This window comes from Euprymna scolopes, chromosome 6 (genome assembly GCF_053919585.1).
Source record: "Euprymna scolopes isolate OS-2025 chromosome 6, ASM5391958v1, whole genome shotgun sequence".
In the NCBI taxonomy this organism is placed as follows: Eukaryota; Metazoa; Mollusca; class Cephalopoda; order Sepiida; family Sepiolidae; genus Euprymna; species Euprymna scolopes.
Window position 1 is genome coordinate 94,680,188 of NC_136487.1, and position 24,314 is coordinate 94,704,501.

Genomic DNA, 24,314 nt, shown 5'->3' on the forward strand with positions numbered 1-24,314 from the left:
CTGGTCATGGTTGATGTTGCTGTTAAAAGCGGTAAGTTCCAGCTGTTTACGCGCCCAATATTGCTGGAGAGAGGGTGTCCTTTTTTCGGCAGGTGGAGGTGTTCCTATCGGCAGGTCCGGAGCGGGTAGTTATAATGGGGGACTCGAATGCCATCCTGGACCCCAAGATAGATAAGGTTAGGGAGGATAAAGGGTCGGAGAGGTGTGAAAGCAGCCTGTCTGACCTGATGGCCTCGTGCGATCTTGTTGACAGATTCCATCTGGATCACCTAGGGAGGGAGATGTTACGTGGCAAAAAAGTGAGGCCTCCTGTTCAAGTACCTACTTGGATAGGATGTTAGTTAGAAGAGGCGACAGATTTCTTATCTTGTCCCACGTTCCACTGGCTAGGTCATTCGGACCATAAATTAGTAATGGCCCCTTTGAAAGTAGGTAATAGGCCTAGGTTGGCTGGCTACTGGAAGTTGAACGCCTCCTTACTGGAGATGAACGACTTCCGGGAACAGCTGACAACACTAATTCAGTGGGAGTTAGTGGGAGCGGTTACCAGGAGTAGCTGGTGGGTTAGACTTAAGGCTACCATTACGCTCTTTTGTGTCCTATATAGCCAATGCCTTGCGGTAACTAGGGCATGGACCAAAAAGCACCTAGATGATAGGCTGGTGGGGATCCCCTAGAGATAGCAGTAGTTAAGGGGGACCTCCAGTGCTTGGCTAGCGAGCATTACGAAGGTCATGTAGTTAGAGCTAGATTAAACAGAGTCTCTAACGAAGCTGTGAACTTTGACACTGTTGAGCGTAAGGCTGCCTTAAGACGCGACTCAGATGGGTACATTCAGAAGGTGAAAAACCTGGAAGGACATACCCTCGTATCGACTCGAGAGATTTGCAATGGGTTTCGGCAACATTTGGAGGAGTGCTTTGGCCAACTACCCGGACTCCATGGCCAGGAGTTTGGCAGCTATTTAGCCGGCTCGCTCCGCCTTACTGCGGCCCGAGCAGCTAGCTGTGATGGGATGGTTATGGAGCATGAGGTCATTACTGCGTTGAAGCAGGTTGGTCATAACAAATCTCCAGGGCTCGATGGTCTGCCCTACGAACTGTATTTGAGGCTGTCGCCCATGCTTGTTTCTCTTCTGACAGGTGTGTTTAACCACTGGTTTGCTCAGGGATCCATCCCTGGGCAGGTAATCAAAGGAGTGGTCACACTTCTGAAGAAAAGAGGGCGGCATGGTGGGGAGGACTTAGATGATTATAGGACCACCACTCTGCTAAACACAGAGTTGAAGATTTTGTCCTGCGTTCTTGCAAACCGACTGCAGGTTGTTATCAGCGACTTGGTCGAACTGGATCAGACTTGTTCTGTGAAGGGGAGATCGATTCAAAACAACTTGCCCTTGGTGCGCACGATCATAGAGGGGTTAGAAGATGACACAGGAGCTGTGCTGATCAATTTAGATGAGTCCAAAGCGTTCAATAGGGTCGACCATGGTTTCTTGGAATCTGTTATGGAGACCACCAGCTTTGGTCTGGACTTCCGCAAGTGGATTTCCATTCTGTATCGTGATCATATGGTAGTGGTACAAGTTAATGGTAGGTTGTTGGAGTCCTTTGGGGTCTCTTGGTCGGTGAGCCAGGGTTGTCCACTGTCGCCTCTGTTGTATGTCCTGATGTTGGAGCCCTTCTTTTGCAAATTAAGGGACAAGGTGGCTAGACCAGTCCTGCATGGCATAGCTCTACCTGGTGGCAAATCCGCCAGGGTGTCCACGTACGCTGATGATGTCACCGTTTTCGTTGGGCGAAGGATCAATATTAAAGCGGTGATGGAGGTGGTCGCTGAGTATGAAAGTGTCACAGGGGCCATAGTCAATCGCAGCAAGTCCATTGGCCTGCGGTTGGGCGCCTGGACCGGGGTAAACTCGGTTCCAGGTGGGTTCGTTTGGACGGATGGCCTGGTAAAGATTCTAGGTGTGTGGTTCGGGCCTGGACTCCAGCTGGACAAAAATTGGTCGGAAGTATAGACGAAGGTCGAGTCGTCAGTAAGGACTTAGATTTGCAGGGGCTTATCCCTGAAGGGTCGGGGGGAGGCGTGTCAAACTTATGTCTTTCCGTTGATCCTTTACCACTTGTCAGTACTTCCTCTGCCTGCAGACCACTGTAAAGCTTTGGAGCAACTCCTTTTCAAACTTCTTTGGAAAGGGGGAAAGCCGTATGTCCATAGACAGGTCTGTACATAGAAACTCAGCGAGGGGGTTTGGGAATGCCTGACTTGTTAAGTCATAAATATGCCGAAAGATTGGTGCTCCTGAGTCGGACACTGCTTGAGGAATTGCACTGGATACAATTGTGGAGCAAGCTTTTTCACAGCTCGTATCTTCCCCTGCCGCTGAAGGTCGCAGAAGACCAGTGGGGGAATGGCAGTTCCTCTCCGAATGCCGAGCCGCCCTTAGGGCATTGCCAGGGTCCAGTGACCTTGCACGGCCTAGGAGGAGGGTATATCGGGATTTAGTGGTGGGCACCGCAAAAGATCTGCTGGTTGAGCAGCTGCACATGTCGAGGGAGGAGGTCCTCTCTCAGTGGAATTGGGCGCCAGCCAGAAGCTTTTTAAATAATTCAGAATTCTCTTTGACATGAAGGCTTGTCCGGAATGCGCTGCCACTTTTTGGCGTGCTTGCCAGGGACTGCAAGAGGGATGAATACGCGCCCTTTTGCCCCTGCTGTGTGGATGACGAGGATGAAACAAGAGATCACGCCTTTTTTCTTTGCAGCAGAGTTCGGAGGCTCTGGGAGTATGTCGGAGAGGTAATGACTCGCATCGGTTGGTGCTACTTGATTTGGCATACGTCATCGACAACATGGACCCGCCATTTACTGGAGAGAAACGGTTGGTGTTTTTCGCGATCCTAGCTGTAGCTAGGTTAGTGATGTGGGTTACACGTCTTAACATTGTCTATGGGGTTGAATCTGTTTCGTCCCCGGGTCTGTTGCCCCTATACATATATTTATCTTGAAAGATGCCGTCCATTCCCTATATCGCCCATCCCTATCTAATTTGTTTTCAAAATATCGTCCCTAGGTCCCCCACTCCCCACTCCCACTAGGGAACGACCTGCTTGCTTTCGACCTTCGGGACCGGAAGACAGTGGGCGCTCCTTATTCAGAAGCAGATTGAGAGGATCCCTTACTAACCCGCCCCCATAGGCATTTTGTTTAGTTGTTTTATTTTTCTTTCTTTTTGGGTGTATCTTAGTTTGCCCCCCTCCCCATCATCTCATCCCTCATTTAGTTTTATTTAAAAAAATATTTTCTGTTTGTATATATAATTTTTGTTTTGTTAACATGTAAATATTCATTTTTTCAGATTGTATGTAAAGCCGACATACGCTGGGGAGATTTTAAGTAGATAAACTCCATGTTAAGAATGAGGTATTATGGTGATAGTGTCCTAGTTTAGGGAACTCAATAAAGTCTTTTCAAACACCTAGCTCTTAGTTAGAATGACCCTCGATCCCCACTTCCCCTTACCGGCTCCATGCCTAAGTGCTTTGGACCCCAAATGAGGCCCTGGCAGTAGATAATGCCAGGGCCGGGGCCAAACACTAAATAACCTTCGGGCCAGGATCAAAGTGTAGTATCTTTTCTGCAGATGCTGCACTTAAGGTAATTTGTCCCGGTCAATGGAGGGGAAACCCTCTATACTGGGACATTTACTATTTTTGGATCCAACCAGAGTGCCCCTTTTGCCTTTTTTTTGTAACCCCACATTAAAAACGACCTCGTGTCACATTTTGCTTTGGTTGGTTGTTTTTGTTTTATGGCATATCAACCCTTTTCAGATTATTTAATGCCAAATCCAAAGATTTTGAGGAAAAATTTTTTTAATAGAATATATTTGTTGTTTTCACGTCGGTTTCTATTTAACCCATAGTTGGGACCCTAACAGGTACTACCACTCCGGGTCAGAGTGGACCTGGGAGCAATGGTAATTAAAGGGTGGCTCCACACTCCCCAAAGCCCGCAAGCTGGGGCCTCACCACTGGATATAGTTTAAGGTCATATCCAGGACCCCCATTGAGGGACTTTTACCCTCTGCAGGGGGGCAGTCGGCGTATTCTAATGCCGCACCGACAGGGCCCACATTTTGCAAATAAATACTAATAGAAAAGAGGGTTTTTAATATGAATATCAATACACACAAAAGAAAAACGAATTTATAAGATATATATATAAATATATATATTTATATATATATATATATATATATATATATATTATATATATAGTAAAACTCCTTTAATTTGAACTTCCTCTACATTTGAACTTAATTTGGACTTCCTCTCATTTGGACTTCTTCTAAACCTGGACTTTCTCTAAACTTGAACTGTCTCGTCATTGAAATTGTATTAGCATATTTGATGTGGACTTGCAGTAAAACTGTTTACATGGTTTAGTCAGATATTGTGCAGAAATGTTAATATTGGTACTATGTAATTAATGTAGATTACCTATTGATGATTAATTTAAACTAACTGTAATTTTTTTTTCAGATTGCTATATTTAAAATAGTGTAAAACAACCCATCACAATGGGTCTAGAAAAAATTCTTGAAACCAAACGGTTCCCGACCAATCATGCTGTTCTTAAATCACTTAATGCAAATGATGTTAAAATGTGGGTGCAACAAGATGAGGAAACTACTGATCAATATCCTGAAGGCAGTAATGGTGATGAAAATAGCGACAGCTCTCATTCTCTTGACCCTAATGTAAATAACCAAGAACACTCTGATGAAGCAATATCATGGAATGATGCAGAAAAGTCTATGGAGACGGGTATAAGATTTCTAGAAAAAAGTCCTTACTTTAGTGACAACTATGTTTTGCAAGCAATGTCACTCCGAAGAGATATAATCATAAAGAAGCTACAGAACCAAGAAATTGTAGATTTGTGTGATCGCTTACGGAATACAATGGCAGTGCCCGAGAGCGCAATCGATGAAAATAGAAACTGCAATGAGACTCATTCAATGAATAAATAAAAAAACTGTATTTTACATAAATGTATGATTTCTGGAGATGATAACTTAGGTAATAAATACCTAACAAGTAAGAGTAGAGTTAATTTATTTTCAATGTTTTTGTTCCTGGTAATAATATTTAACAATTCTTACTTGCAATAATATATACTTGAAGTATCATATAGCAATGAATTTCATTTACTATTTCTTAATTCTTAGAAAATTAAAGTTAACTGCAGCACATTTTTTTATCACGAAACTTGAACAGCATCCTCTAATTTGGATGAAGCAGATGTTCAAATTATAGGAGTCAATGCGATCGTAACTGATGCTGTTGATATTGTTAGGAAGTGCTGGTGATGATTGAGGCGGTGACAAGGACGTTGATCAGCTGCTTGGGGTGAGAATAGTGGTCAGTCAGCAGGTTCTTGGGAGTCAGACTGTGAATTTTAAAAACTGTGTGACATTGTTGACATCGATTTTGTGAAAGTTCTGATGACCCCAAGTTGTTTAATATTTCAGGACATTTTGGATTACACGTGTGAGTAATGAATAGGTCACAGAAAACTGCCATTGCATCTTGATAAAGCTGTTGTAGATTCCTAGGACTTCCTGTAAATGTAGATGGTAGAATAACTGGTACATCAGAATAACCATCTTCATTCCTTGCTAAATGATCCATTAAGCCAGAATATTGAGCGGCTCTTGGTTGACTTTGATAGCTTTTAATGAAGTTAAATAAGCAACCGTCAACTTTTACATATGCAATAGACTTTTCTATTTATTTTGAATTTTATTCAATGAAGATTTGGAAATTCACAAATATTTTTTAAGTCGAATTATTGATATAGATTTCAATTAAATAAAATATACTGTAAATCTTTTAATAAGGAATTAAACCATAATTATTGAAATAAAGTATTTTACTGCATAAAAAACGGTTATGGGGAGAAGGGTTAACTATTTTGAACCTTCACCTAAATAACGATTTAATGAAACAAATGTTTAAAATGTTCTTATATCTGTTTTATAATTTTTGTTAAATAAGAAAAATCAATAACTTTGATAGCACTATTGTAAGAATCATGCTGAAAGCCATTCTTAATATGGGGAGGGGGTTAACTATTCTGAAACTACACTTAACAATGTAAAAAAATAAGGGAAAATATATGTATGAACAATAGATATTTCTTCAGTTAAATAAAATATACTGTAAATCTTTTAATAAGGAATAAATATTTATTTAAACAATAATTATTGAAACAAAGTATTTTACTGCATAAAAAAACGGTTATGGGGAGAAGGGTTAACTATTTTGAACCTTCACCTAAATAGCGATTTAATGAAAAAAAATTTAATGATCTTGTATCTTTTTTTAACAATTTGTTTTAAAATAAGGAAAAAAAAAGTTTTTGATACCGCTATTGTAAGAATCATGCTGAAAGCCATTCTTAATATGGGGAGGGGGGTTAACTATTCTGAAACTTCACCTAACAATGTAATAAAAATAATGGAAAAATTCTTTAGTTAAATAAAATATACTGAAAATCTTTAAATAGGAAATAAATATTTCTTTAAATAAATTAAATCGTAAGTAATGAAACAAAGAGTTTTATTTCATATTAAAAAAAATTGTTGTGTTCATTTTTTATAGTATTTAAATATGTATGCTCTGTCGGTAGGCATTAGAAGATGATGACTTCCTGTAAAAGAAGCAAAATAAAACGAACAAAACATAAGTAATAACTATGTAAACAACGTGAAGTTGTATAAATGTTACAAAATTACTCGATTCGGCATTAAATAACACGAAAAAGGATTGATATGCCGTAAAACAAAACAAAACAGAACAAGACGTAAAATATGTTTTGACTCTGTGTTACTCAGTGTATTTGCGAATGGTGACTTTGGTGATTTATTTAATAAAGTCATTCTTGACTTTTGTAACATTTATTTCTAAACATATTTTTTGTTATATAAGGCTCACTCAAAAGTAAATAAAAAAAAGATAAAGTGGCACAGTAAAAAAAAAACAAACAAAAAAACCGAACTCGTAATATTAAATGTAAAAAATATATTTATTACTGAATAAAATAGAATAAGCGTTCCGTACTATAGAAGACATCGTTAAAAATGTAAGTAAAATACTATACTATTTAAACTGTGGAACGATACTTTCTATGCATAATTGTCTTTAAAATAATCCGGAAACATAAATAGACAGTTCATATATATATATATATATATATATATATATATATATATATATATATATATATATATATATATATATATATATATATATATATATATATTTTTTTTTTCGGGAAGTTTTGGTAAATAAAAGGGTTTAATGATTTTTAACTAATAAAGATTGAACAATAAAGGGAGATAATTCACATTAATTAATGTTTGCGATGATGATGACGCGTTTCATTAATTAATGTTTGCGATGATGATGACGTGACACCATACGGACAAGCATATTAATATATAGATTATATAATTATATTACATATATAGAATTACTTCCTAAAGTAATTAATCAATCATTATGAATTTAAGAACATAGCTGCAAGGCGTAAAGGGGTTATAATATGAGTTATATATAGTTTTATTTAGTTTTATTTAGTTTTATGGAAAGAAACGTATTTTATGTGAAATTTTAACAATAGGTAGATATCAATTAATAAATATCTCCAAATTTCACCTTCTTTTGAATATTTTAAAGGGTTTTAGTGGGCATGACCCCTATTGGAAAATTCAAATTGATCCATAATCATTAAACCTCAATTAATTATCTAAATTTCAAGTTCTTCTTAAGTCTTCAATTATAGACAATTACTCAAATCCAAACAATTTAATGAATTCTGATCAAATTTAGAATAAGGATTTTAGACATAAGGTTTATTATCATTATATTTATCTTTGTAAGGTGCTAAATTGTTCTGTGTGGGGAATTAATTTTACTCGTCTCAGAACGAGCATTTAGTTAGATATATAAATTATTTTTCTTTTCAGATTACGTTGGCTGTTTTAGAGACCGGAAACAAAGAGCTATGAATTCCGAGTCTACTTCTTCATCATATATGACAATTGAATCATGCAAGGGATATTGCCGGAAGCATGGCCACCTGTACGCTGCATTACAAGTTAGTAATTTAAAAAAAAAGTTTCATAAGAATTTTACATTTCAAACGAAATCTTCTAATGCAATTAAATCTTATCTCATTTATAAAACTCACTATATCATTTTTAAAACACTATATCTGCCTATTTGTCTATCTGTCTGTGTGTCTGTCTCCATTTTTTTAAAACTGTATCTCCTCCGAGACATATAGTTGGTACAATGTAAAATGAAATAATCGATAGAGAATGGAGTCTATAATGATATATACGAAATCTGGACAAATCAAAATACCACGTTAAAGCATATTTTACAACTGGACAACGCCGGGCGCCCTGCGCTAATGTGATTTATAAAATAATGTCGGCTGCATTTTAAAAGTAGGACATAAATAGCATTTATCATAAATCTGTTTCATTCTGACTTGAAACTTTTCATTTGCAATAATGACAACATTATATATATATATATATATATATATATATATATATATATATATATATATATATATATATATAGTAAGTAATTCATAAAATATATATGGCGATTAAGCTACACTGAATATTCGGCGTTTCATCCACTCTAGGATGCGCATAAGCCTGAGGAATCCTAGAGTGGATGAAACGCCGAATATTCAGTGTAGTTAAATCGCCATATATATTTTATAAATTACTAACTAACTCTACCTACGTATTGAGCATTTTTGAAGTAAATACTTAAAGTTTACGCATAAATCTCTCTCTCTATATATATATATATCGTATATTAATTTTATGTGAGTAAATGAAGTAGTTATATATATATATATATATATATATATATATATATATATATATTTGTTTTTACATAAGCAGTAATGTGTTGCTACACAGTCATGATCATTTTTCTGTCAGCTAGTTTTTAGTAACTAGAGATCTCATAAGGCGGTCTAGCTTATATGAAAGCAAAGGTTGCAAACATTGCTTTCATATAAACTGGATCGCCTGATAAAGTCTCTAGTTACTAAAACCTAGCTGACTGAAACATGTTCATGACTGTGCCGCAACACATTACTGCTTATGTAAAAACAAAAAATTATATATACCTTGCTTTACTTCGGTATTAAGCACTCTTGTATTAACCTCGTTATACTTCACTGGTTACTTTACCTCTGAAAAATAACAACCTCAAAAACCTCAAAAACCTCAAAAACCCGACCGTCTGTACGACAGTCAAGGCTCCTATCCATTATCCATTGGCGGCTGCTGCGTGAGTCATGAGTTTAACGATGTTTTGACATCGTCCGAACTTCCTCTGCTCGATTTGTTTATACAAAGAGCTTTGCTTTATACGCTAATGGTAATTCGTGTATCACTTCTCAAGATGCTCAACTCAAGATAAGGAGTATTATAGTCATTCGCATACAGTACTGTTTCGCTGTTTCATAGCTCATCAGTGCGGCTAGACAGGCAACTACCTCAAGCTAGGATTGAAACCCGACCGTCTGTACAACAGTATATATATATATATATATATATATATATATATATATATATATATATATATATATATATATATATATATGTGTGTGTGTGTGTGTGTTTATAAATTAACTGGAATTTTGAAATACTTTCAGATTACAGACTCTAATAATACTGGAAATTTTATATGAACATTAGTATCAATGTTTATAAGGCAATTCCAATCAGAAAAAAAAGCTCAATAGATGAGATAGAGCAATAGTATAAATGAAAATTTAGAATTAAATTCTGTAAATTAAAAAAATTACGACTTTTGAAAACTCAAAAATTCATGACAAACTTATTATTCGACAAGGAATAAAAATATTTAAATTTTTTTCTTTAATCCACGGATTTTCAATAAATAGCTCATTTTATCAGAGGAAATGTTTTTAGCAAAATAATGTTTATAGGTAGTCATTAATTTTGCTATTTAGCATATAGGTTGAAAAACTAAAAAGCTTGCATGAAAAGCCTAAAAGAAGCCAAAATTAAAAAGACGATATTCCATGGTGTGGTTAGATTCAAAGAAAGGTATAATCTAGGCCAAATTGAGTGTTTTTTTTAAATGTATTTTGTTAATTTGCAGAATTCTGATTGGTTTATTGATTGAGTCATGTGAAATTCTTATGAATGTGCTTCTTGGGAATCGAAATAAATTATTATTGTGGCCTTTCAAGCTGATAATAATTGCAACAAACACATTAGCAAAAATATGTTACAGAAGTACACGTCAAGATTCTGGGGCCATAATTGCCACGAATCGCTGCATCGATGTTTTAGGAATAATGAACTTATCCAGAGATAACAAAGATAATGTATATTTTTTTTTATCTCTAGAATTGGGCAGGTCAGTTCAGCCCCGTAACAATTATTCATTAAAAATTTAATTATTTACTCATATTTTAGATCTGTGACATCTCCAGGGCAAAACTGAATCTCTGTGCTCATCCATGTAACACTCGATAACGTTTGACCTATGCATGCATTTAGTGTCCTTAACCGATTGTAAAGATAAATAGAAATTGAAAAAATAAATCCAAAGAGTTAAAGTATAACATTATCGTCTGCTTTCAATTTGTTGTTGTATCCTTTAATACAATAAATGCACTCGAACACAAGGTCAGAAAATAAACTATTATATGTTTGAAAATTTTTGTTCCTCAATGTAAACGTTGTGTCGATTTGAATTAGCATTTGTAAGAAGCCAATACGTCACAGATTTTTTAAAAAAATAAACATTTATTTGTATTATTGGGATTATTCGGACTATTGTTCTCATCTTGAGTGTCATTTTCACAACGTTTCGATCGATGTAACCCCGCCCTTCTTCAGATGTATTTTGCCAAACTGGGGAATCCTTCTATTGAACTCAGGAATCTGCATGGAATTTTGAACAGAACCTTTTATTTACTCCACATAGTATGCTCTCATCCCATCAGCCATAACTGGTTAGATGTCCTAAGTAATCGCAATTGTTTTTTTTTTGAGTGTACCCGTACTGAGATTGAACCATCAACCTCCAGAAGCGTGTCATTTACAACTGAATCTGACCAAGTACTTTATCTACTATGCTATAGGTCATTGTGGATTAAATTAAAGGTCTATTTGTAATAATGGGTCAAAATTAGTACAGTGTACATTAGTCTATGCATTTAATATTTTCTTTTTCTTCTCTATGTCATCGTCTTACTCTCCTTCTCTCTGTTTTTTTTTCATGTATGTTATTTATTCATTTACATTATATTTTTAGTTTCCTCCTTGCTTTTCATTTTCTTCTTTGGTCATGTTGTTTATTTATTTTATCTCATTTATTTAGGTCATCCTCTTAGTCTCCTTCTTTTAGCTGCTATAACTAACGTGTTACACTCTCTGTTTCCTTCCTCACTCCAGTGGTTCACCATTTCTTATACAATTCATTTTTACTCCCAGCATCTAAAACATTCAATATGCAAGCAAGCAAAGAGTTTTAGTATTATATGTAGATTGGATGTTGTTCTTCATGATATAATTTGATGCTCCAAAGTTTAGGTGGAATCTATATATAAAGCATACTGAGACAATCTGTTGGGTGAGGGAAACTACAAAGAAATTGATTAAATCTACTAATGTATTGTTGGAGCAATGTATTGCAGAAACACGAAATTATCAATTCAAATGAAGAAATCTAAAATTATTGTTTTGGTTATGGATAAGCAAAACTGTTGAAAAGAGAAACTAAAGCTGCAGAGGTCAGCTGTGGTCAAGTATGACATGAGTGTCAACAAAATCTGGCCGAAGTACGTAGTACATGAGAATGTTTGAATAAAATTCAAACCGAGACCAGAGATAGTCAACAGTCAATCAGAGTATACGAGTATTAGTCATGATGAAAGGATTTGTTTCAGGTAAAGCTGCTTGTTTATAAAAACTAATACACAAAACGAATTTAACAGTTTTTTACAAGTTAAACATTTAAGCTGAGAGGCAGTCAGCCTATCTATGACACCTTCCTTCCTCTCTCTATTCTCTCTAACTGGAACAGAGAATTATTCACGTCGATAAATTTCATTGCCGAAAGAAAAATTGTGAATTGAGTTGAAGATCTCCACCCAGCATCCAAAATCATAGACATTACCTCTCATTCAAGCGTCTTGTAAATGTATTTTCACTAGAAATACAATAGCTTTGTTGTGTTTCATTAATGTTGATTTCATGTGTATTTAAAAAAAAAATTCTACATATAAACACCCCATCCAGTCGGTGCTTCCTGGAAATCTATATGACATACTTCACTACTAAACAAATCACAGCGTGGGGAGTGGAGTATGATCCAGCTGACAAAGATGTCAGAGATCATCGACTGCTGTCACCATCATGGACAATGACAGAACAGCAAGGACAGCATATCAACCCACACAGATAATGGAGACCCGAACGCTTATACAACAAGATCTGGGTTGATATGGAAAGATGGGCATTTATATACCATGGATAGAAGAGTTGATTTATACACAGTACTAACTTATGGACACATATAAACCTTTTAGTAATCATCATCATCACCATCACCATCACCATCATCATCATCATCATCATCATCATCATCATCATCATCATCATCATCATCATCATCAGCATCATCATCAGCATCATCATCATCATCAGCATCAGTTTAATGTCTGTTTTACTTGTTGGCATGTATTGGACGGCTTTTAGAAATTGGCTATCAAACTAACTTATGTCAGTCCTCATTTTTATTTATCCCATTTTCTCAAATCCATCCTCATCACCCTCTTCCGTGTCATCATTTCCATCATATAAGGTCATCAGATTTAAGTTTGTGTTTAAGACTCGCATTACACATTTATCATATTATTATTATATTATTGTTCTCCATGGAACACATGTCTTCAAACCTCATTGGTCAGGTTTTACTTCCATACATCATCGCACTGAGCACAATGCCTGATAGATTTTTCCAATAGTTGACAGAGCTAACACTCTGCTGATTGCAATGGCAAACATTCTTTCAACTTACTCCATCAATTCTTGAGCTTCAATCTTTGGTTCCTTTATGTAAGTCATTCACACCAAGAACTTGTTTGTCTACCTTAACTGAAAGGAACCATCTCTTCTTTTTCCATGGGTCTAATCTATGAACTGAATTTATTTCCCTGAACTTCCCGTTCGTGGAACACATTACCATGGGACTGCATTTCAGCAGACTAAAACATGGTCGTCTTCCAATGCAATGTTACTAAATAATTGTCATAAACTGTCTCTTTAGAAACTAGTCATCTCTATGGAGATAAATCAAGTCTTGTACATTACATTCATCATTTTCTATCCTCTCATAATATTCTTCATCATTCAACTGACAATCCGTTCATCTCATTGATCTTAATCATCAAGTCGCTTTTGATCTTGCAATCACACCAGCACAAACTTAATGTCTTTGTTATTAAAAAGAAAGGAAAAATAATGAAAGCCAAATGAATATTGAAATGCGTGACCTTTGCTTTGTTGTAGTATGGAAAACAATGTTTTTGCGGCGATAGCGGCTATGGAAAATATGGAAAAAGTGATAGGTGCAATAAACATTGCGCAGGAACTCCACATGAAATCTGTGGCGGGAAATGGGCCAACTCTGTATATAAAGTTGGAGGTAAGTAACTCATTAGAAAACTGTATCTTTTTTCAGGTGAACAAATGATAACCAGTATGTGCGCAAGACGTGTGAGGCAATGGAGATGGATGAGACAGTGTATTTAAAGCTTACAAATTAAATGAAGTTGTTTGGAACATAGGGAAGAGCAGGTTCTAGTGTGATGGAGTGAATTCAGAGAACTTCTTTCCTAACTAACTAGTGCATCATTACTGCTGTTTACTAAGAGAAGCATCTATCATGCATGTGTGTGCAGTGTGATGTGTAGAAATGATATGAGAATGACACGATAGATGTGTAATATAATTCATAAAGACAGGTTTAGATCTGATGACCTCAGAGGAAGCTTAAGTATAGACAGTATAGGGAGATGTGTGCAGAACAGAGGGAAGTTCATTGATTAAGAATGAGAGTTCTTGGGTGAATAGATGTAGAACAGTTGATGTAGCAGGGTCAGTCAGCTGGAGAAAACCAAGGAAAATATTTAAAAAAGTGATAAGGATGGGCTTGAGAGAATGAGGGATAAATAAGATATGTTAGTTTGGAAATCAATTTTTAAAAGTAGTTCAACACATGCCAGCATGTAAAACATACTTTAAACCGATTCTTCTTTTTTGTGTACTATTTCAATTACATTTTGTGTTTCATCGCTTAAATACTAGATGCATTCATCAAGTATAAAGCTTTGAGCAGCATTTCTCAGACAGGCATGAACAAAAGATTGAATATCAATTACTGATTCTCCCCAAAATATCAAGCATGTTCAAAATAAAAAAAAAAAAACAACAAAAAATAGTATTTAGACTAAAGTTCAGTCTTTTACAACGAAAGGAATAATGAATGAAATTTTAATTGAGATTTAATTAGATTTTAGGTGAAATTGTGAAAAATGGCATGGCACGTAGATAAAACAGTTAAAATAGTTCCTTGAAGCATCTTTTAAATTTGAAAACTAAGCAACATAGCCAATAGAAGTCTAAAATATGATGCAAAGATATTTTATTTAATGTTCGTTTTTTATATTTCGGTCTTAAAATTTCCGGGAATAAATTCCTTCTTCAGAGTCAAATTGGGTTTCATAGTCATAATAATTAAGAACTGTTATAAATACACCGTCTTATGACAACGACCAGTGTGAATAAAAAAAAAACTATATAAAAAAAAATTAACAATAGGTAATATCTACCTTACAAATATGAAACACTTGAAGAATTAATTCTCGAAAAATTTATGATCAAAATAAAAAAATAAAAATAATAAATATTTGCATTATATTTGTTGCTTCTACTGACTTTATTGCTCGGTTTTTAAATAAAAAACAATAGCATTTTATTTATTTGCACATCTGAGAGGGGACGCTGCCATCTGAGTAGAGATTACAAATGATGAATGCTATCTCTTTCATGAATGTGAACTAATAGCACAAATGATTCAATTATATCCAGTTCTTAGCAGTATTTCAGGAAGAGAATAGACTGCAGCTGTGGACCAAAGGGCTGCGATTCTACTGAACAAGTCATAACACGACAACTTCTTGGAGAGACTTGCTTTCTTTTATTGAAAATCACTTCAGACAAAGCATGAAGGCACTTGATGAAAGATGCGTGGGAAATTGCAAAGTTTTTAAAATACCAAAGTAGGAGGAAAACAGTCCACAAGGAGCGAATTCCACAAACCTGCTGTTCTTGGAAAGAAGCAATTGGAAGAGGAAAATGTATCTTAACGATGTATCAGAGCAGCAAAATGATAAAAATCAACAAATCAAACGAGCTGAAACAAAAGAATAAATCAAACAATCCTGAAGAATACAACAGACTGAGACTAGCAACATCACATCTGTGAGGAAGAGGGCGCAGGGGTCAATCAAATTACAGATATGGTTTTGAACCTAACCAAGAACCCTTAACTAGTTCAGAGATTCACTAACCAAAATATGAAAACGGTATTTCATACTTTTTTTTTTTACTTGGGAGTCACCACTTATCAAGGCCCAAAGGCCACTCAAAGATAAAGGTTAATGAATGTAAGGTGTTGATGTAGTAGAATTTGATTGTTTAGGACGATGGCTTAACAGGAATTTGTTTACATTAGACTTGAAGGCCACCATGTTGTATTTAACTGGGAATCATACCTGTGGAGCAGTGTTCCAAAGGCGGGAAATTCTGGGAAAGAAGCTTTGTTCATGGAATCTATGTTTACATTTAGGGACAGATAGAGAGTGGGAAAATCATATATAGTGGTTGCAGCTAGTTGAGTGTGTTTTTGTGAAAGTTTAGCAAGGGTGGACCATAGATTTGAATTCTGTCGAGCACCTGCTATAGGGTCTGAATGTAGATTTGTAGAGGTCTCGAGTGTGAGGAAGTGTCTGAAGGGATAGAGAGAACTGACTTCATAAAAAGCAGGAAGAGCAATGAATCTAATATATGAACCCCAGAAAGAAGTGATGAGGAAGAAAAACCAAGAAGTTTCAGTATTAAGATATCTTCAAAAGTTGATTGCATTTTTCGTTTTTTTTTCAGATTCTATCGGATGTTTCAAAGACAGGAAAGATAGGGCGATGGCAGACATATTTATTAGCTTAAAATTCATGACGGTTGAATGGTGTAAAGGTTATTGTCATTATAATGGCTATAGATATGCTGCACTACAAGTAAGTCATTATTATTTGTATTGTTATATTATCGTAATTGTTGCAATCTCATTCGCCCTAGTTGGGTTGAGACGGCTTCTTCCCTGATCTGCATAATGTCTAGAATCATAGCAACCATTCTCATCTCGTCAAGCATTATCTTCGAGTGGCTTTTGGCCTTGATTAAAATATAAATAAATCTTAATTATTTTTTAATTTTTTTTACCTTTTAAAGATAAAATACATTTACAAACGTCATTTTGGAATTTGAACAGAATTATTTTACATGAAACTTACATAGCAAACTGATCCTCTCTAAAAATTGAACAGTAAAGTTTTAAAACAATATTTTATAATCTGGGAATTTTATTGTTTAATTATATAATATTCTTAAATTTATTCTTTTAACATTTTTTTTTTTTTACATTTTTCGAGTAGTTATAAGCTTGGAAAGACAGAGGGTCGAATTAATTCACGCCTCCCATTTTTCCCATAAAGGAAGAAATCATCAGCAAAATATTGACTCTAAATTTACAAAAATATCACACATACATATATTTAAATTGCTTTTAACATAATTTGTAGAAAGTCCTAGTTCCTGTATTTTGATATTACACTTAGTACCTTCAATGCGTACCACAAAATTATGCCCCTATATGTAGCACGATGTAACTGTAATATAAGTTTACATTATCATCATAACTTTTGTACCATTTAAAAAAAAGAAGCTTAAAATATATATTTAATATATATTTTTAATTTTCAGCAAACAAAAATAACGAAAATGCGAGACTAAAATAGTGTTTACATTATCGACGCCTTTAAACAGCATTCCTATGTAGTGATCATTTCGAAAGCGTAAACGTACGTGTTTAATAAATCTAGCAAAAATCAATTAATGGTCTGGTTTTCATGAAATTTTCGATACTTACTCATTTTTAAATCAATTCATATTTTAAAAATAGTTTTCATTAAATATATCAGAGGAAATATTTTTTGTAGGTGTCCTCCCCCCACATATCATATTACGAAAATTGAATAAAATAAATTGAAAAAAATTCCATTATTTATAAAGCTGAACAGTGTAAATAATTGGAAAATATTTATCTTTTTTTTTTTTTTTATAAACACACAATTTAACTTCCCTTGAAGTTAAAAATAAAAAATGGACATAAAATCAATATCATCATATTTTAAAAAACAATTTTCTCATTAATATATAATATAATTAGTTGAATTAAAAAACAGAAAATTCTAAAAATTCTTAAAAGATTTAAATCTTTTAAATCTTTTAAAAATGATTTAAATTCCAATATATATTTTTTAAAGATTTAAATTTTTTAAATCTTTTAAAAATGATTTAAATTCCAACATATACTTTTTAAAAGATTTAAATCTTTTAAATCTTTTAAAAATGATTTAAATTCCAATATATATTTTTTAAAGATTTAAATCTTTTAAATCTTTTAAAAATGATTTAAATTCCAATATATATTTTTTAAAAGATTTAAATCTTTTAAATCTTTTAAAAATGATTTAAATTCCAACATATATTTTTTAAAGATTTAAATCTTTTAAATCTTTTAAAAATGATTTAAATTCCAACATATATTTTTTAAAAGATTTAAATCTTTTAAATCTTTTAAAAATGATTTAAATTCCAATATATATTTTTTAAAGATTTAAATCTTTTAAATCTTTTAAAAATGATTTAAATTCCAATATATATTTTTTAAAGATTTAAATCTTTTAAATCTTTTAAAAATGATTTAAATTCCAATATATATTTTTTAAAGATTTAAATCTTTTAAATCTTTTAAAACTGATTTAAATTCCAATATATATTTTTTAAAGATTTAAATCTTTTAAATCTTTTAAAAATGATTTAAATTCCAATATATATTTTTTAAAGATTTAAATCTTTTAAATCTTTTAAAAATGATTTAAATTCCAATATATATTTTTTAAAGATTTAAATTTTTTAAATCTTTTAAAAATTATTTAAATTCCAATATATATTTTTTAAAGATTTAAATCTTTTAAATCTTTTAAAAATGATTTAAATTCCAATATATATTTTTTAAAGATTTAAATCTTTTAAATCTTTTAAAAATGATTTAAATTCCAATATATATTTTTTAAAGATTTAAATCTTTTAAATCTTTTAAAAATGATTTAAATTCCAATATATATTTTTTAAAGATTTAAATCTTTTAAATCTTTTAAAAATGATTTAAATTCCAATATATATTTTTTAAAGATTTAAATCTTTTAAATCTTTTAAAAATGATTTAAATTCCAATATATATTTTTTAAAGATTTAAATCTTTTAAATCTTTTAAAAATGATTTAAATTCCAATATATATTTTTAAAAGATTTAAATTTTTTAAATCTTTTAAAACTGATTTAAATTCCAATATATATTTTTTAAAGATTTAAATCTTTTAAATCTTTTAAAAATGATTTAAATTCCAATATATATTTTTTAAAGATTTAAATCTTTTAAATCTTTTAAAACTGATTTAAATTCCAATATATATTTTTAAAAGATTTAAATCTTTTAAATCTTTTAAAAATGATTTAAATTCCAATATATATTTTTTAAAGATTTAAATTTTTTAAATCTTTTAAAAATTATTTAAATTCCAATATATATTTTTTAAAGATTTAAATCTTTTAAATCTTTTAAAAATGATTTAAATTCCAATATATATTTTTTAAAGATTTAAATCTTTTAAATCTTTTAAAAATGATTTAAATTCCAATATATATTTTTTAAAGATTTAAATCTTTTAAATCTTTTAAAAATGATTTAAATTCCAATATATATGCTGAAGGATTAAATTAAGTTTGTTCTCTCTATTTACCTAATTTCTACTGCAGCACTAGGTGTGTCAGAAATTTCGAGAAAAATATTGAATAATTCCACCCCGTCTTTCGAAGTTTATAACTCCTCGAAAAATGTAATTTTTTTTTCAATTAAAGGAGCAAGGACCAAGGTTTCATTAAAAACAAAAAAACAAAAACAAAAACAAACAACGTGTTTTTTTTTTTTTTAAAGGTTTTAAACTTCGAACTTTACAGGTAAATTTCTAAAAAAACATTACTTTTTGTTTTAAATTTGAATATATTATTTATTGATCTTTTATCTTCAATTTGTGATATATAACACTTTGGTGAGTAAATTAATTATTTACTTTTTAATAGACATTTCAAAATGGGAGGCGTGAATTAATTCGACCCTCTGTCTTTCCAAGCTTATAACTACTCGAAAAATGTAATTGAAGCCCTAATTTTTTTTTCAATTAAAGGAGCAAGGACCAAGGTTTCATTAAAAAAACAAAAACAAAAGAAAAACAAAACAACATGTTTTTAAAAAAAAAAAAAAGGTTTTAAACTTCGGACTTTACAGGTAAATTTCTAAAAAACACTACTTTTTATTTTGTTTTAAATTTGAATATATTATTTATTCATCTTTTATCTTCAATTTGTGATATATAAAACTTTGGTGAGTAAATTAAGTATTTACTTTTTAAGACACTTGAAAAGGGGGGCCGTGAATTAAAAAAAAAACGTTTGTCTAAAATATTATATTCCGTTTATTGGAAAGAGCATAAAATTTCACATTGACCCTGAAAATATCGTAAAAATTGAATCAATAGAAAAGTTTTGATAGATTTTTAAAGTTTAAAAATTGAAAAATACTAAGCTCGTAAAATTCAATTACTGTTTAAAAAAAATATTTCTATTACTTTTAAAACAACTTTAATAGTTTATTGTGGAAGTAGAATCCATAAAGAAAATAAACAACCCACATTTAAAAGAGAAATTACGAGTTTTTTTTATATTTTATTCGCAGTTTCGTGTTAGGGGTGTCAAAAATTCCTACAAAAATTCTGATACACCTACTGCAGCACAGATAAAGTCAACTGAACGTGCGTGCGTGTGTGTGTGTGTGTGTGTGTGTGTGCGTGCGTGCGTGCGCGCGTCTGTGTATGCATCTGTGCGTGTGTGTGTATGGGGTAAATCCAGCTTTATCAAGAGGTACTCTAGAAGGCTACAAAATAACTGTGCATGTAGTCATCGGTACTTCCTAGTAGGAGCTCGTCAGGTGCCCGATAAGATCCCTCCCTTTTCTGGAAGGAAGAGGTAATGCCTGGGAGGATGGTCTCCTAATACTGAACTAAACTATATCTCATTCCAACAAAAAAGAGTTGGCCAAATAATCAAGAGAGTGCCTGGGTTGTCAGAATGTGGTAGGGTTTCCTCCAGCTAGATATGAATGGCGTTGACAATCCTTTGTCTTATTTCAGCGTCTTGCTCTGATGTCAATCTCTGAACGAAAATACATACTTGAAATTATAAAAATTATATAAAAAATCTTGCCCTAATTAAAATGTCTTCTAAAGAAAACTTGTTGCATTTCAAGTTATGTAGTTTGAATAGAGCTAGCTGGAGATAGGTTGGTTTAACGTAGGTTGGTTTAGTAGTCAATTTCTAGAAGCCATCCAGCATATGCCAGTATGTAAAAATGAACGTTTAATCGAACATGATGATGATGATGATGATGATGATGATGATGATGATGATGAAATACTTTAGACAAAAAAACAAAAAACAAAATATTATCAAAAGATCACTACCAACCCTGTTTTTTTTTGATAGGGATAAACATATTTTTTTGCTCGTCCGTTTTATCTTTGACAATCATTTTTTTTTATATATCAACGTATCCATGAAAATATGAAGAACATGTTTATACTTCTGTTGGGTCATACACGCACTCAAGTATTGCATGTGTAATGGTGTCTTGAGAGAAGAAAAAAGTATTTTTATTAAACTTACATTTAGTGTATAACATTTTTTATTGTTGCGTTCCCTATGAACCTAAAATTCTTCGACTTGTTGATGAGAACTCAGATGTGGAAGAAAGTATGTTTGTATAACAAAACTATTAAGGTTGTTCAAAACTTTTGTCACCTTGGTGATACCATTGGAGCACAGGGAGGCGTTGATGCTAGTAGAATTGCAAGAGTTAAGAATGGATGGAGTAAGTTCAGAGAACTTCTTCCATTATTAACTAGAAGAGCATTACCATTGTCAACCAAGGTAAGAATATAGCAGAAATGTGTGCACAATGTGATGATGTATAGAATTGACACCTGGCCGATGAGGGTTAAGGACAAGCGTTGTATGAAGAGAAATAATATGATAATAATATGATGTAATGTTAGTTTTAAAGGCAGGCTTAGATCAGAGGAAAATTAAATTTGTGCAAAGCAGGGGACTTAGATGGTATGACCAGATTGAAAGAATGGATGAAACTTCTTAGGTCAGTAGGTGTAGATCAGTTGAGGTAGCAGGTTTAATTCACAGGGAAAACATGAATAAAAGTAATAAGGATGAACTTGAGGAAAAATACATTCTTGGTTAGTTTAAAAGTCAATTTCTAAAAGCTGTTCAGCACATGCCAGCATTTAAAATATACGTTTACCTGAATATGGTGATTCATTATCTCAAACATGGCTGATTCTTTTTATATGAAAACACAGTTCCAATCTACTTATTTAACTGATACATGTCATTATACACAAAATAAATTAATTTGATTTTTCTTGTATCTTTTTATAATTTGAAGAAAAAAAATTAGATGAAATATTGAAAAGCGATAAAAAGTAAAAAACTAGTCTGTTTTTTCTTTTTTTTTTCCAGAATGGACGTCAGTGTATGTGTGGATACGATGGATACGGTAAATATGGTAAAAGTAAAGTGTGCAACATACGTTGTGTAGGAAATCCTCATGAAACTTGCGGTGGATTACATGCTAGCCTTGTATATAAAGTTGGAGGTAAGTAGATATTTAGCTGCCTCTTCGCAATGAAAGAAAGATGTAACACAAGGTTGGTTTACTCCATCTTTCCAGAACCCTAAAATTGATGTCGACTTAACTGGAGAGAAATTGGAAAATATTTCCAATTATAAATGTTAGATAATTCTGGAGGTTTTAAATGGATAAATAAAACAGCATAATTGGCTAGTAACTTGACGGTGGAAATATTATGGCAAAAGCACATAAAAATAAGATTGGATGGCCATCATATACTGCACATATCCCATCTGTTCTCATGTATGCACCAGAGACATGTATTATGGATTCGTGTGAAATGAATTGCCAGATCTATGATTCGTTTATGAAGAGTTGGAGATCATCGATGTGGGGGAAGTTACCAATAACGATGTCTCCAGAAGATCCAAGGAAATTGGTTTTAACGGAAATAGTTCAACAAACCTGTGCAGAAATCGAAATCATTGGAAACAGTTGGTGGTTGATGACATGGAAGAGTTCGGATTAACAAATCAAGATGAAAGTGATAGAAACTTATGGAAACTTAACCCCATTAAGACAAAAATGACTGAAAAACGATAAGAAAGAGAAGAAAAAGACAAAATATGTAATTTCCTGTAAATGGTTTATATAGTCCACTGGGCTGGGAATAAACATACAAAAGCACAAAGAGAAATATTAGATGGATGATAATTGGTTCAGGCGACACCCGATTAAGTTGTCGAATCTTGTACCGAATCTGGTACAAGTCTAATTTTTATCATTGTGATTTTCTTTGTTTATTCTTGGACATGTGAGCAAAATTAACCATTTTTTGGAGAATATTACTCATGCAAAGAGAGTGCCAAACAATATGAGCATGATACATGATTTATTATCATAAGCTCATATCATAAGCTCTCAAACATAAAAAGATCGAGATATTAATATCACTATTACTACCTAACAATCTACCATTATATATTCCATGCTGTGAACACCTATTATTACATTACTTATTATAAGCTATAACACATATATATATATATATATATATATATATATATATATATATGTATATATATATATACTGAGTAAGATGATTGATAACTTATAATTAAAAATCTATTTAATAAGGAAGATCAAACAAAATCAATAAATTGTCCGATCGTTTCGGAAACGATGTTTTTATTGTGATAGACGGTGAGTCTTGGACAATAATTTTATGATATAAAATAAAGCTAGCAAGTATCTTTTAATGGTTCGTCTACAAATTTACCAAATGAATGCATCGGCGATGATACGTACGACTTTTAGGACAAGAACCATTAAAAGATACATCTGCCTTACTTTAAAAAAATGCTAGGTTTATTTTTGGTGTCTTTAAAAAAAAAAAACATCGAATATTTTTTCTGATGAGAAGACTTTGTTTCAAAAAACTATATCATAAATTATTGTCCAAGACTCACTATCTATCACAGTAAAAACATCGTTGCCGAAACGATCGTACAAATGATTGATTTTGTTTGTTCTTCCTTATGAAATAGATATTTAATTTTCAGTTTTAATCATAAATTATCAATCATCTTACTCATTATTAAAATAGCTCTAGGATATATATGCATATCGTGCTTATTATATATCTACATTACAACGAGCACTGTTTTCTTTTCTTTCAATTGTAAATGAATTTACTAATACATTAAAATATACTCTGCTCTCTAGTCTCTTGTTCTAATCCCATATATATATATATATATATATATATATATATATATATATATATATATATATACATATATATATATGTATATATATATATACACATACAATTTATTATTATATATTTTGACATATGATGGACTCTCCGATCGATTTCGACGAATGAGCTTCCACCACAACAACTAAGCTGCTCGGAAATCCACACAGATGATTTTGTTTATAGTGGTGAAAGCTTAGTGTAGAACTGCAAATCTTTATCGGTGCAGATGACTGCCACAGGACAGAGTATACAGGAGACTGCAGGGTTTTACATTAGAGATTAATTTACCTCGATGCATGTCTTAATGAA

General features: G+C 32.5%; 1 protein-coding gene across 18 annotated transcripts in view; it reads left to right on the forward strand.

The window, feature by feature from the left end:
* The window catches only part of LOC145277807 (uncharacterized), a 262,143-nt gene that overhangs the window by 164,540 nt on the left and 73,289 nt on the right, over nt 1–24,314 (forward strand). For all 18 annotated transcript variants that reach the window (XM_080129669.1, XM_080129671.1, XM_080129670.1 and 15 more), the window contains 4 exons: nt 8,038–8,168; nt 13,654–13,789; nt 16,309–16,439; nt 22,132–22,267. In XM_080129669.1, coding sequence (XP_079985795.1) covers nt 8,038–8,168; nt 13,654–13,789; nt 16,309–16,439; nt 22,132–22,267 — 534 coding nt within the window. The remainder of the gene's footprint in view (nt 1–8,037; nt 8,169–13,653; nt 13,790–16,308; nt 16,440–22,131; nt 22,268–24,314) is intronic.